Consider the following 15,037-nt stretch of genomic DNA (forward strand, 5'->3'; position numbering starts at 1 on the left):
GCAAATGACCCCCTGCAACTTAAAATTCAAATGTTGCCACATATGGTAACGTAATAATAAAATACAAATCCATGGCCCTAACTCGCTTTAACCACACTGGCATGTAATAACAGCGATTGTATTTAACAATAAATCCAGGCGCCAACATGAGGACCATAACAAAGCAACAGGGTGTGCCAAGATGGCGCCGAGGCGCTTCCGGCCGTTACACAACAGCCAGGTCAGAGAGACGATTAAGATCATTATCAACTTCCTGTAACAGTACAAATCACAGGCCGTCCTGGGGAAACCGCCTCCGCGCATGCGTAAAACCGCGAACAAAGAAGTGCAAATTGCGCATGTGCGAAAGAAACAGACGCGTTGCCGTGGTTACTGGAGAAGCCGCGCAGGCTCTGGAGCGGCTGTGTCGTGTTTCCATAGTAACAGGTCAGAGTGACTGACAGACGGTGCAAGATGGACGGTGCCCCGGTGCTGCTGCATGGAGAAGCTGAGGGCATGATCCAGGGTCTGCAGACCTTCCCCCTACGGGACACCGGCTCAGGAGGGTGAGATGCTGGGGACTGGGTAGCACATGATGGAAGCCAGGAGACTCAGTGACTAATATAAATCCTACCTGTGACTGAGTCCTCCTGTGTTCTGCTTGTCCCACTTATTCTACAGCTGCAAGTACTGTTTATTCATCCTCTCCATGTGTTCTGCTTGTCCCACTTATTCTACAGCTGCAAGTACTGTTTATTCATCCTCTCCATGTGTTCTGCTTGTCCCACTTATTCTACAGCTGCAAGTACTGTTTATTCATCCTCTCCATGTGTTCTGCTTGTCCCACTTATTCTACAGCTGCAAGTACTGTTTATTCATCCTCTCCATGTGTTCTGCTTGTCCCACTTATTCTACAGCTGCAAGTACTGTTTATTCATCCTCTCCATGTGTTCTGCTTGTCCCACTTATTCTACAGCTGCAAGTACTTTTTATTCATCCTCTCCATGTGTTCTGCTTGTCCCACTTATTCTACAGCTGCAAGTACTGTTTATTCATCCTCTCCATGTGTTCTGCTTTTCCTACTTATTTCACAGCTGCAATTTCTGAGTTTATATATTGAGATATAGTTATATACATGCTGGTGTTTCTCCATTTGTGAATGCTGCCTCTAAATAGGGATCATTGATCCCTATGGTAAATACACTGCCAGCTCACAAAATTGACACTTTTTCTGATCAAAAACACAACAAAACCTATCCAGGAAGTTCTGGTTGAACTGTCTGATGAAGGCGTAGACTCAAGCATTTCGGAAGGTGTCATGTTTGCATTTATACTGTGCTTACTATAGGGATTAATAATACCTCTTGTTACAGGCGTTTAAGATATGTTTATGTATTGAATCTGTCAGTGGCAGGCAACGCAGTGTATACTCTTGGCTAAACGCCAGTGTGTAAGTACCATACATATTTACTGCAATTGGAGAATAAGTGTAAAAATCAGCGTAGTATCAGTGTGGGAGGACTTGGCTTAGCCATTTGCAAAAGTTTCCATTAACAAAATCACAAATGTACAGGGAAGACTTGATAGATCACAAGATTTACATTGCCCCAATTATTATTAAATAACAGATGATCCGCGAGAAGGGCAGAAACATCATCCGTTGCAGCTGTAAAATAAACACACTTTATATGTTATAATTATTCTGATGGGGATCAATCACTGCAAAATTTTATTAACCTTTAACTAAATTATAATGAATACAAATTAAACAAAGTTGGTTAGTTGGTTATGAAAGCTGATGGCGGCCATCTCTTTTTTTTTATATATGTTTAATAAACTAAAAAGAGGGTTAGATCCCAATCTCCATGGTGGTTAGGGCTCGGCTGATATGACATATATATTTATTTATTTTTTAAAAAAACTCTTTTACCACATTTCTTACTTTATCTCTTTGCTAGTTTGTTTGTTTGTTTTTTAACTCTTCCAATTGTCAGTGTTATTTTTTTTTTACTTCAATTGTCCAAAAATTAATTAGAATCTCCATTAGGACCCTGTTAAAGTTTTACGCAAGTGGTGTCTGGTATTTATTGTTAACAGTACTATTGTTGGATTGTAAAATATTAATCTCGATTTGTTTTTCTTATAAAGTTCCCATCATAACCTACACTGAAACCTGTTTATGTGATTCCCTATAAGTTCTATAGATGAAAGTTTAGAAACTGTGATAAGAGCTGAGATTATATCTCAGGAGATATCACATCCTGAGCACTAAGGTTTGTAACACGTCGCCACAATACCAGAAATCATGAATAAGTTACCGCTTTCATATGGTCTCCATATTTATGGCAGAGGACAGTAAATGACACGTGTGACATGTTATGTTGTCTCCTGCCAGGTGGTTTAAGCAGCATGAGTACATTGAGAAGCTGAACATGCAGGCTATCCTCAATGCATCTGCGGGACAGGAGGAGATCATCAAAGATTTGCTGCTCACCCACGGGAAGGTAATACTGGCAGAATACGCCCCCCTCCTGCACATGTCATGTCCTCATCCAGGGAGAATGGGTCATAGTGACATCTCCACTGTATGAAGTACAGCAGGACCCAAACCGAGGATTTATTCCCAAACCTCACTTCAAGATATTCCCAGACACAACCAAACGAGAGGCCTGGTTAAGGACACGCAAATGCCACCAATGTGTCTTTATCATCTCTGTTTTCCATTCATATTATATTAATAATAATTTATTATAGTTATTTTCTAGTTTTTAGTGCATAGAATGTTAAGAAGTGGAAAGAGCGGCTTTATGTATGGGCAGTAATGTGGTACAGTGGTTAGCATTGCTGCCTAACAGTGTCAGGCTTATGGGCTCTAGTCCGACCATCTGTGTGGAGTTTGTATGTTCTCCCCATGTTTGTGACAGTTTCTCTTGTTTCCTCTCATTCCAGGGTAATTGGCTGATGATAAAATAGCCCCTAGTTTGTGTGTATGTGTAATGGGGTATATAGATTGCAAGCTCCAGTGGGGCAGGTACTTTTGTGAATTGTTAAATATCCTCTGTAAAGAAGAGTTATAATTATGGATATAAGGGGGTTTTCTGAGTAAAACACCCTCCATTACCCCTGTATTGTATTATGCTACCAAAAATAAACAAAGCAATGCTCACTACTCTGTAATACTTCCATTATCCATCCTCCTTGAAAGGGTGTTAACAATGTTGGTTAATAATACTAATTCATACTTTTTAGGTACTTCACAATTTATTGAATGCTTAAGTGATATCCATAACAACAGACCTCCTATATACATCAATTCCCCATGATTAGGGCATATGGCAGATTAGTTAAGGACAAGAATTTGTACAATTGAGCAATAACATTTTTGTCTTCAATTATTGAATATTGTTCTGAAAATGCATTCTTATTTGATTATACGTTTTCTGGTGGAATGACGATGGGGTCTCATGTCGCCCTGCCCCATATTCAGATATATTCATGTTGTCGCTATAGTGATGATTTGTTTTGCAGAGGGGGTCAGGCACACTCTCGTTGAGTTCCACACATACTTAAATTCTGTATTGTTAAATTTGTTATATATATTTTATTTATTTTTAAAGATTTTATTTTTGCAAGAGTCAACAGAGAGTAACATTCTGTACAGCAATGTGTTACAGACAGCTGGAGAATATACAGGCATTAAAACATACAGCGACTTATTAGGAAAGAATATGAGTAAAGGAGTTGACCTGATTTTTCAATAAAGGAAGAAAGAAGAAACTTCAAAGAGAGAAGTTAGACAGAAGAGAGTGAACAGGGGAGGCAGGGTGGCGGCCGCCTGAGAATAAAAGAAAGGAAGGAGTGGAGTAGAATCTGGAAAAAAGAGGAGAAGAGATGGGAAGGATGACATAGGGAAAGGAAGGAAGGACCCAGATGGAGCGATGCTGTAGGATCACGTGATGAAAGGAATTTGGATTTGGAAGAATGAGGTCCATGGTGCCTTGTTAAATGATTTAGAGGTATTGTGGATGGTATATATCGTATTCCATTCGATAAGTGTACCATATTCTGCCGATAATTATCTGCAGAGTTGGTGCGATGGGCTGCTTCCAGTCTGTGGCAATTTGACATAGGGCAGCAGAGACTATGTGGCAAAACATCTTCATTTGATGTCTGGCAGCCGATGGAATCCCAAGAGGGAGGAGGAAAAACCTGGGAGAGTAGGAGAGTCGGGTATGTCAAGGTGCAGTAGCTGTGAAGCAAAGTCCCGAAGTTCCTTCCAGAAAGGGGTACGTTTGGGACATTGCCACCAGATATGGAGGAAGGACCCTTCAGTCCTACAACCCCTCCAACATGTGCTAGATGATAGTTTTTAAGCATTTTCTTTCAATTTAACACATATTGAACTGGAGGCTGTGTTAGTTCTTATTTCCTCCCAGTCTTCATTGTCTAGTGGTCCTCCCAGGTCCCTCTCCCGGGTCCCCCACCCAGGTCCCTCGCCCCAGGTCCCTCTCCCAGGTCCCCTCCCGGGTCCCTCTCCCGGGTCCCTCTCCCGGGTCCCTCTCCCGGGTCTCTCTCCCGGGTCTCTCTCCCGGGTCTCTCTCCCGGGTCTCTCTCCCGGGTCCCTCTCCCAGGTCCCTCGCCCCAGGTCCCTCTCCCGGGTCTCTCTCCCAGGTCCCTCTCCCGGGTCTCTCTCCCGGGTCCCTCTCCCAGGTCTCTCTCCCAGGTCTCTCTCCCAGGTCTCTCTCCCAGGTCCCTCTCCCGGGTCCCTCTCCCGGGTCTCTCTCCCAGGTCCCTCTCCCGGGTCCCTCTCCCGGGTCTCTCTCCCAGGTCTCTCTCCCAGGTCTCTCTCCCGGGTCTCTCTCCCGGGTCCCTCTCCCAGGTCTCTCTCCCAGGTCTCTCTCCCAGGTCCCTCTCCCAGGTCCCTCTCCCAGGTCCCTCTCCCGGGTCTCTCTCCCAGGTCCCTCTCCCAGGTCCCTCTCCCAGGTCCCTCTCCCGGGTCTCTCTCCCAGGTCCCTCTCCCGGGTCTCTCTCCCAGGTCCCTCTCCCAGGTCCCTCTCCCAGGTCCCTCTCCCGGGTCTCTCTCCCAGGTCTCTCTCCCAGGTCCCTCTCCCGGGTCCCTCTCCCGGGTCTCTCTCCCAGGTCTCTCTCCCGGGTCCCTCTCCCAGGTCCCTCTCCCGGGTCCCTCTCCTGGGTCTCTCTCCCGGGTCCCTCCCCCCAGGTCCCTCGCCAAGGTCTCTCTCCCAGGTCTCTCTCCCGGGTCCCTCTCCCAGGTCCCTCTCCCGGGTCTCTCTCCCGGGTCTCTCTCCCAGGTCTCTCTCCCAGGTCTCTCTCCCAGGTCCCTCGCCCCAGGTCCCTCTCCCAGGTCTCTCTCCCGGGTCCCTCTCCCGGGTCCCTCTCCCAACCCCTCTCATGAGAATCTCGGTCATCTGAATCGGGGACTCAGAGTTCCCAGTATAATAAAGAAATGAGACCTTTGGTAGAAGACCGCCGGAGAGAAAGCGATTCCAAAAAGGCCAACGGTCTACTATCTAAAGTTAATTTAGTGGTAAAATTTCTCAATTGTAGGTATTGGAAAAAGTATGTGTTTGTAGTATTAAGCTTTGTTTTTAAATCATGTGAGAGAAATGAAATGTCTCTAAAAAAACAAAACATACTGGTAGGTTAATTGGCTGCTAACAAAGTGTGTGTCTGTGTCTGTGTGTGTCTGTGTGTGTGTGTGTGTGTGTGTCTGTGTCTGTGTGTGTGTGTGTGTGTGTCTGTGTGTGTTAGGGAATTTAGACTGTAAGCTCCAATGGGGCAGGGACTGATGTGTGTTCTCTGTACAGCGCTGCGGAATTAGTGTCGCTATATAAATAAATGATGATGATGATGAATGTATTTGGTAATATCGTTGAGGTAGCGTATATATCTTTCCGCTTCCAATATTCAAAGAATGGAAAATTTGGTATATTTTTATGTGTTATATAGTAGTTGTACTGCTACAAATGGTTCCCCACCTACTGAATAGTCATGAAGTAATTATTGCGTTTGATCTTGAAGCTCTGGTTTTTCTCCTTGGTGTTATCTGACGAGTGTTCCATGGAAAGGGAAGACAAAAACATAGTGTACTGGCAAAACAAGTGGGTAATCCATTATATACTTGGGTAGAAAGAATATTCTAGTGACTAACATATGAGAGATAGGTGATCATGCGTGTTTGGAGGCACAAACATGTTTCACCAGTCTCCGGTTTCCTCAGCAGGAAGATGGCTGCAATACGGCTTCTAAGAGCGTTTTATTATCCTCACATATATTCTATTTCTATTGGTTGCTGTAGCATTGGTTCTGATTTGTCATCTGGGAGTCATGTGATAGACTTACTGTCTGTTTTGATGATTTTGATAGGCTCATGTGTATGTCTATTAGTGTGCCTGGGCCTCATTAATATATACAGTTAGTTAAAATAACTGGGGATGCTGGTGGCATAAAAGGATGTATAAGAAAAGCTACAAACTGACTTCGTTGAATGCACTCGTCAGATATCACTACTGAGGACTACCACATAGGATTACTGCTCTGGATAGATACACTCTGACAGTACGTCCTTTAGTGTATTGGCCACAAGAGTGGATAAAATAAAGACCTGGAGGTGTAGAGTTACAAACGTTTCTACAAAGGAAAATTGGAGGTGTTGCCTATAACAACCAATTAGATTCTATTATTTATCTAGAAAGTGATAACTAGACTCTGGCTGGTTGCTATGGGCAGCATTCATTTAATATGTCATTTATTGACAGATTTATGGATATAGATTTAATAGAAATGCTGTTGATGCTTCACTTTTTCAAAGTTTTCATGACTTTATACCTTAGCTGGAACTGAAATGTGAAAGTAAAAATCAACAAACTAACGTCTTAATATAACTGCAAAATGCTCACACAACTTCAAATGTAAGTTTTAACTTTATAATGCAGTCATAGTATGTTAAGGCAGCAATACCCTGAACAAATCCAGTGTGTGTGTTTACATAAATAACTGGTATTTTCCCTTGGGTTTTTTTTATGCTGCTATTAATAATTTATGATTCTGGACTACCATAGCAACCACAGTCACATGGCACATGATGTAGAGAAGTCCTTCTTCTCTCCCCTCTGCCATCACATGACATGCTGAGAGCTGTGAGCCTGTGTCTGGCAGCCATTTTTGTCTGCCAATCAGAGAGCTTTTGAAAAGGATATATTGATTTCTAGGAGGATAGCTAAGAAAAATTACTATAAGATGATCCATAAAATGTACTCCTTTGTTATTTAAATGAAAATAAATATAAATCTTCTTTGTGGAATTGTTGCTTTAAGACTTATGCTAATTATACAATGCAAAAATTACGGTATATAGTATGCCATCCATCCATATCAATCTGTGGTCACCAGATAGTTGCACTGTGCAGTGTTCACAGTCTCTCTCCCTCCCTCTCTCTCTCAGATTCCCACTTTAATCCGCCAGTTGATCAGTGTGGAGATCTGGAAGCTGAAAGTTTTCCCTGTGTTATGTCAGCTCCAGGACTTCCAGCCCAGAAGCACCTTCCCCCTGTACATGGTGGTAAGTGCAGAGATGTAGGGACATGCTCAGCAGTACATAGCCAGCATGTAACAAGCATGTAACCAGCATGGCAGGATTAGTATATGGTTACTAAATGATTTGTTTCCTACAGATACATCATGAAGCCACGGTCATTAATCTCCTAGAAACAATCTTCTATCATAAGGTGAGAGACACAGTCTGAGCTGTATAACGTAGTGTTGGCTGCGGTGTTACTTGTGTCATGTCCGTGGGAAGAGACTTTTCATCTTTCAGTGTTCTCTATATTCCTACACTGTACAGGAAACAAGCGTCTGTCAGTATTTTATTTATCTGCTCCCTGATCTCCCAACACCATACTGGGAATGAGTCTCTAGGAAGCCAATGTCACTCAGTATTCACATAGTGTATAGTATGGTACAAAGTACAGTGTATACTACAGTGTAGTGTATAGTATGGTATAGTATATAGTGTACAGTGTATAGTATGGTGTAGTGTATAGTATGGTATAGTATATAGTGTACAGTGTATAGTATGGTGTAGTGTACAGTGTATAGTATGGTATAGTGTATGGTATAGTGTACAGTGTATAGTATGGTATAGTGTATAGTATGGTGTAGTGTATAGTATGGTGTAGTGTATAGTATGGTGTAGTGTACAGTGTATAGTATGGTATAGTGTATGGTATAGTGTACAGTGTATAGTATGATTTAGTGTATAGTATGGTATAGTGTACAGTGTATGGTATGGTGAATGGTATAGTATAGTATGGTGTAGTGTATAGTATGGTATAGTGTATAGTGTACGGTGTATAGTATGGTGTAGTGTATAGTGTACAGTGTATAGTATGGTGTAGTGTATAGTATGGTATAGTGTACAGTGTATAGTATGATTTAGTGTATAGTATGGTATAGTGTACAGTGTATAGTATGATATAGTGTATAGTATGGTATAGTGTACAGTGTATAGTATGGTATAGTGTATGGTATAGTATATAGTGTACGGTGTATAGTATGGTATAGTATATAGTGTACGGTGTATAGTATGATGTATAGTATGGTCTATTGTACGGTGTATAGTATGGTATAGTATATAGTGTACAGTGTATAGTATGGTACAGTGTATAGTATGGTATAGTGTACAGTGTATAGTATGGTATAGTGTATGGTATAGTATATAGTGTACAGTGTACAGTGTATAGTATGGTATAGTGTACGGTGTATAGTATGGTATAGTGTATGGTATAGTATATAGTGTACAGTGTATAGTATGGTATAGTGTATAGTGTACGGTGTATAGTATGATGTATAGTGTACGATGTATAGTATGGTATAGTATATAGTGTACAGTGTATAGTATGGTACAGTGTATAGTGTACGGTGTATAGTATGGTGTATGGTATAGTGTATAGTATGGTGTAGTGTATAATGTACATGGTATAGTGTACAGTGTATAGTATGGTATAGTGTACAGTGTATAGTATGGTGTAGTGTATAGTATATAGTGTATAGTATGGTGTAGTGTATAGTGTATGGTATAGTGTATGGTATAGTATATAGTGTACAGTATGGTATAGTGTATAGTATGGTATAGTGTACGGTGTATAGTATGGTGTATGGTATAGTGTATAGTATGGTGTAGTGTATAATGTACATGGTATAGTGTACGGTGTACAGTGTATAGTATGGTATAGGGTATAGCATGGTGTAGTGTATAGTGTACAGTGTATAGTATGGTACGGTGTATAGTATGGTATAGTATATAGTGTACAGTGTATAGTATGGTGTAGTGTATAGTGTATAGTATGGTACAATGTACGGTGTAGTGCACGGTGTATTGTATTATATATAGAACCGCCACTTAAAAAAACATTTCAGTTTTTCTCCTAAACTACTGCTCGGTTTAGCCTCATAAATGACTTAAATGAATAATGAGAGTGAGGGGACATCAGGACTGTCTGTATTACATTTAGAAATTGTGTGTGTTAAACTGGAAGTGCAAAACAGGACCCATTAAAAGTATAAGACAGGACCCTCACACCAGCTGTTCTTCCCCAAGTGGTGAGCAGGGATCTCTCTGCTGCCTTTATCTCATTATAATAATAATAATAATAGGACAGCTCGGTGCATGGGTGAGACTGCGCTGTACAGGGAGCGCCAACACTCTGCCCAACTCCCCCTCGGCCTGCGGAAACCTGGAGGCGCACAGAGGGCCCACGACGGGCCCTAAACTGCTCTGCACAACACATTGGACGTAGGAAGTACAGTAATAAGTAATAAAAAGTCATAAAAGCCGGATTTCTCCTGATTAAACACTTTCTATATTTAGATGTGGTAATAACAGCTCCTTCTACTCGCTGTATTAGGTACCGTTCCCTCTCTGAATAGTGTAAACCTCATAGGCTTTTATTGTATACACAGACTGGATTTATTTCCTCATACAAGGAGCTGTGTAGTCTGGCGTCCACGGGGCCTCTATATTTACATTCATCATTACACTGTGAAAGCCTTATTATATATGTAATGGGCGACAGTCCTGAAAACTGGTGCGCAGGTAGCTGCACAAACAGGTGCTGTAACCATAGCAACCAATATGAAATGTCTCTGTATGAGAAAGATGACAGAAACTGATTGCCTGATATGGGTTACAGCTCCTTTGTTGCAGTGCCTGGTGCAGTCTGCACTAGTTTCCAGAAATGTCCTCCATAGTGGACTTGTTGTTACAACATTGTACTAGTCCGTTATATAACGTCAGTCGCTTGTTATTGCTGTCCAGTGTCTGCGATTTCCTGGTAGATCCACGGACAGTCTGTGGAAATGACAAGACAGACTGAGCAGTATCTGGTAAACAACGATGGCTCCTATCATGGGAATCTTGGAGGGGACTTAAATACTTTCAGACTTACTTAATGCTTTTAACACAGTAGTTCCTCAGATTTGTATTTGTTATTCTGAAGCTGTTTGCAGTGTGTTCCTCCATCCACTGTGAACTACTAGTCCCAGCATGACCAGCCAGTGACTAGAAAGCTTCAGGTTATCCAGGATTGATCCCAGCAGATCCCAATGACAAGGTGACGCTTTCTCTTTGTGTATTAGGAAGTCTGCGAGTCCACGGAGGATGTGGTCCTGGATCTCATAGATTACTGTCACCGGAAACTGATCATGTTGGTGTCTCGGAGCGGTGCCGGAATTCCCAGCCAGGATAGAGTGCTGCCGAGTGCAGCCAACGAGACCTCATCCCTAGAGGTACGGGATTACCTGGGGCCGGGGGAGAACAATGCTCTTATTGTAGAACAACCAGCTGTATACAGTCTCCAATATCTTATTTCTGTGCATTGCTTGTAGCTTGTTACTCTGTGCTGTACAGTTATTCACAGCATATCCATGGCAGGACTGTACCTCTAACCTATAGTATAACCCTTCCAAGGACCCATCCACTTCTAGTGGGATATCTGTATTTCGGCCTCGCTGCCCTAAACTAAAACAGAAACATTATTATGATTGAAGATGTTTTACAATGACTTGATGTTTGTGAATGTGGAGAATAGTGATTTATTATTCAATAATGTTATTAACAACATTTTATTACTTGTGGCCCTTTATGTTTGTAAAGAATCCTGTGCCCTTTACTGCGGTATCATAAATCATTATATTCTAGATTAGGGACTGGGATATAACAGACATGCAGTAAGTCAGTGAGTGGATACAAATGTGATAACTCTCCCTGTGACCCAGACTAGATTGTTAGCTCACATTGCAGGGAAAGTCTGCCTGACACATTCTGTGTACAGTGCTGCATACGATATATATGTGTAATGTCCGCTCCCCCAGATCGTAGCTCTCCCCGTTATTCTCACATCCGCAGGAGTTAAAGCAACAGGCGGAGGCCTTGGAGTTTGACATCGCAGTGAAGTGTTTATCAGTCTTACGTTACATCACAGACCACACAGACAGGTCAGTGATCCAGGGGATTCTGCGCCTGACGTAGGCGGCTGATCTCTGTGAGTCTAACACATATTGTACATATACAGCCTCCCGCTCAGTGTCACCACACGACTGCTGAATACCCACAACGTGCCCTGTATCCTGGTGGAGCTACTACACAACTGCCCCTGGAGCCGCCGAATCAGAGGTATAGACAGACTGTAACTGCAGGGGAGATGGATATATGGTGATATATATATATATATATATATATCTCATATAGCGATATAGATAAAGAACATCTCTCAGACATACTGTTTTATTACACAGTATAGAAGGTACCTTACGTTCCTGCATCCTGTAGGTCAGCTGCAGAAGTACGAGAGCGGCCGCTGGGTCCCTGTGCCGGCTGAGGACCAGCAGAAGATGACGAAGCTGGACGGTCAGGTCTGGATCTCTCTCTATAATCTTCTGCTGAAGCCGGAATGTCAGGAGAAGTACAACATTAACAACTTCATTAAAGGGCAACTTGTGAAGGTAGTGTATCCTGATGGAGGTGATGTGTGCTCTGCTGTTCCTTCTCCTCTATATGAATGTTATTATATTGTGTATTATGTATGTTATGTCTGTATTATTATTTAGCGCCAATATTTTTTTTAGCTCCGTTCTTTCCTCACTGAAGTCCTTGTCGACCAACTACCAAATTTAGTGGAACTGCAGCGGTTTCTCAGCCATTTGTCTGTGAGCGAACCGGCGCCACCCAAGAAGGGGCTCATCTTGGAGCAGGTACGGCAATGGCGCATTCATCACTGGTGCTGCGTTTAACAGGTGTCCTAATGTAGAGCGGTAAGTTTACCTATAAGCCAAACCAAATACCTTGGTGACAGAGCAGTGTCCCTTGCTTTGGTAGAATGATCATTTTGAGCAGACGACAGACCATTTATGGTGCTGGTTTGGTGGACAATGAACAGATTAGCCAGATCTGCCTGTGTGTGGACAGATTTGGTGAGTGGGAATTACCAGGAAGATGGGCAGAGACACGACATGGAAACCTGGGCTCACAAAGCAGCAGGAGGTAGGACTGGGACACGTGAGGAATGTGACTCCTTATATACAGGCAGCAAATGGCTGAGATCTCCCATACACAGGAATAATCACCACCTAAAGAGAACGATGCAATAGGTCGTATGTACCAAGTTGCGCTATTTTGCTTACAGCGCATCTTCCTGTCTCTCCCCCATCTGCCAGGTTCCGGAGGTGTGGGACGCCATTATCAGAGAGAATTCTGGGAAATGGAAGGCAATAGCGAAGCACCAAGTGAAAACTGCTTTCTCCCCCAGTGAGGAAGATTTGCATTACCAGGCACAGAGGTCAGTCACATACAGATAGCTTCCCAGTATATAGTCGACCTGCCGATCCACGCTAACCTGTGTCCGCCAACAGATGGGCACAGACCTATAACATGGACGTCATGGAAACGCTGGTGCCGGATAAACCCAAATGTGGCTCATGTGGGGCCGAAGCCAGCAAGCGTTGCTCCAGGTGTCAGGGCGAGTGGTACTGCGACAGGTGAGTGCTGAGTGTGGGTGCAGCATACATGGATGGGTCCACTTGTTATGGTCTCTATATACGATCCTATTACACAGATCCATTGCATTTCTTATTATTGTGTCACAGCATCATTACTGGTAACAGTCTGTTTCTAGGGTCTATACACCGTGTTGTATTCAGTCGTCAACAGTCTTCATCTCCTGCTCGTTGGAGATGTTGTCAGTTTTGTAGTAGGCGGGAACAGATGTTCACAGCAGCACAAAGTGTTACAGGATTTGAGTCTTCTGAACTAGTGGGAGACAGTGACTTGTCCATAGAGGCAGCAGGAAGCCACAGGCTGAGAGTTATATAGTGGAAGGAGCAGAGTCCTCCAGCAGCACAGAGTATATCAGGAGATGAGTGATGTGTTAGTGAGGACAGAGCTGCATGTGACAGGGGCAGTGACATGATGTGAGGAGGGGAATGGAGGCAGCAGGAAGCCACAGGCTGAGAGTTATATAGTGGAAGGAGCAGGTTCCCCCAGCAGCACAGAGTATATCAGGAGATGAGTGATGTGTTAGTGAGGACAGAGCTGCATGTGACAGGGGCAGTGACATGATGTGAGGAGGGGAATGGAGGCAGCAGGAAGCCACAGGCTGAGAGTTATATAGTGGAAGGAGCAGAGTCCTCCAGCAGCACAGAGTATATCAGGAGATGAGTGATATGTCAGTTAGGACAGGGCTGCATGTGACAGGGGCAGTGACATGATGTGAGGAGGGGAATGGAGATAGCAGGAAGTCACAGACTGAGAGTTATATAGTGCAAGGAGCAGGGTCCCCAGCAGCACAGAGTATTTCAGGAAACGAGTGATGTGTTAGTGAGGACAGGTTGTATGGCAGGGGCAGTGACATGTGAGCAGGGGAAGGGAGGCAGCAGGAAGTCAAATGCAACTGGTTACAAATAAAACACAAATAAAATAAACTTTATTTTACCTCCTTCACTGAGATGAGAAGACCTGAAAGAGAATCGCTGTTTCCCCTTACTGAATCTGAGGCCACTATCAGATGGGACAGCTGATATACCCACTCCCCTTACAGCCTCCAGAGAAGGCCGTCCTGGGTGCTTCTGACATGGGGCTGTAGTGTTATAGCGCCAGTCTTGGGCTCCGTAATAATTCTGTTACAGCTGAAGACAGCCATACATGCTGGGGAAATAACTGATTTATAATAGTTACAATTATTCTTCTCTCTCCATCTTCTTCTCTGAGCTGTAGAATGGATAATGCAGGCGGCTCTGCCGTCTTCTATGTATACGTTTTTCTACACTTTTCTTTTCCTTCAGGCAGTGCCAAGTGAAGCATTGGGAGAAGCATAAGAAAACCTGCGACCTGATCAGTGACGCTATGAAGAAGGTGAAGGAAGAGAGTAAAACAGAACCACGATTCTCCTGACACATCTGCCAGCGAAGCGTTAAATCTACCAGTACCTAATTCCGCGCTGCGCCGGTCAATGGTGTGCTCCTCCCACAGCGCCAGCATTACACTATATACTGAGTACCAGTATTATTATAATTATATTAATTATGCATTATTACTTCAGTACCGCTACATGTTCTGTTAAATAAATGACATTCTTTTCTAACAAATGTTGACTTTTCTTCTGCTATACGTCTCTATCGCTAGTGCAGGACACTGTAAATATATTGCATCATGAAAGTCTATTGCGCCGTATTCAACGGAGTTGCGCATAGGGAATAGAGAAGAAATACATTTCATACAGGTCCATAGGCAGTGATTCAACTTACTATGTGCAAATCGGTAAAGATTTCCTTCTGTTCACTGCGATATTCCTATCGGCTGTTTGGGTTCCTGTAGTTATATAGCAGAGCTGTTGACTTTACCAAATGAAATGCAACTTACAGCACCTTGCAAGAGGTAGACTACGACACTTGTCCATTCAGCACACATATACAATATATGGAGACGTAATATATAACTGACTTTCAGATTTTGTGTCCTCCCTTTGTGCACAGATTTGTCAAAGCTTGTG

At 43.2% G+C, this 15,037-nt stretch overlaps 1 protein-coding gene across 1 annotated transcript; it reads left to right on the forward strand.

Annotated features, from left to right (window-relative positions):
* The first annotated feature begins 261 nt into the window (after positions 1 to 261).
* On the forward strand, positions 262 to 14,633 carry ZMYND10 (zinc finger MYND-type containing 10). The gene is made up of 12 exons (XM_075183876.1): positions 262 to 545; positions 2,375 to 2,483; positions 7,441 to 7,557; positions 7,670 to 7,723; positions 10,632 to 10,781; positions 11,401 to 11,489; positions 11,567 to 11,667; positions 11,824 to 11,996; positions 12,120 to 12,245; positions 12,708 to 12,829; positions 12,903 to 13,028; positions 14,331 to 14,633. Exons 1-12 carry the CDS (start codon positions 454 to 456, stop codon positions 14,437 to 14,439), a joined length of 1,368 nt encoding a protein of 455 aa, XP_075039977.1. The 5' UTR covers positions 262 to 453; the 3' UTR covers positions 14,440 to 14,633.
* The last annotated feature ends 404 nt before the right edge of the window (positions 14,634 to 15,037 follow it).

The sequence above is a fragment of the Mixophyes fleayi genome, chromosome 8 (genome assembly GCF_038048845.1).
Source record: "Mixophyes fleayi isolate aMixFle1 chromosome 8, aMixFle1.hap1, whole genome shotgun sequence".
NCBI classification, from domain to species: Eukaryota; Metazoa; Chordata; class Amphibia; order Anura; family Limnodynastidae; genus Mixophyes; species Mixophyes fleayi.

Excerpts from the sequence above, each read along its gene's own strand:
- ZMYND10 (XM_075183876.1), top strand. The coding sequence starts at position 454 with ATGGACGGTGCCCCGGTGCTGCTGCATGGAGAAGCTGAGGGCATGATC. Across the intron at positions 10,782-11,400 it reads ACGAGACCTCATCCCTAGAG|GAGTTAAAGCAACAGGCGGA; the intron begins GTACGGGATTAC and ends TCACATCCGCAG. Across the intron at positions 11,997-12,119 it reads TTAAAGGGCAACTTGTGAAG|CTCCGTTCTTTCCTCACTGA; the intron begins GTAGTGTATCCT and ends TATTTTTTTTAG.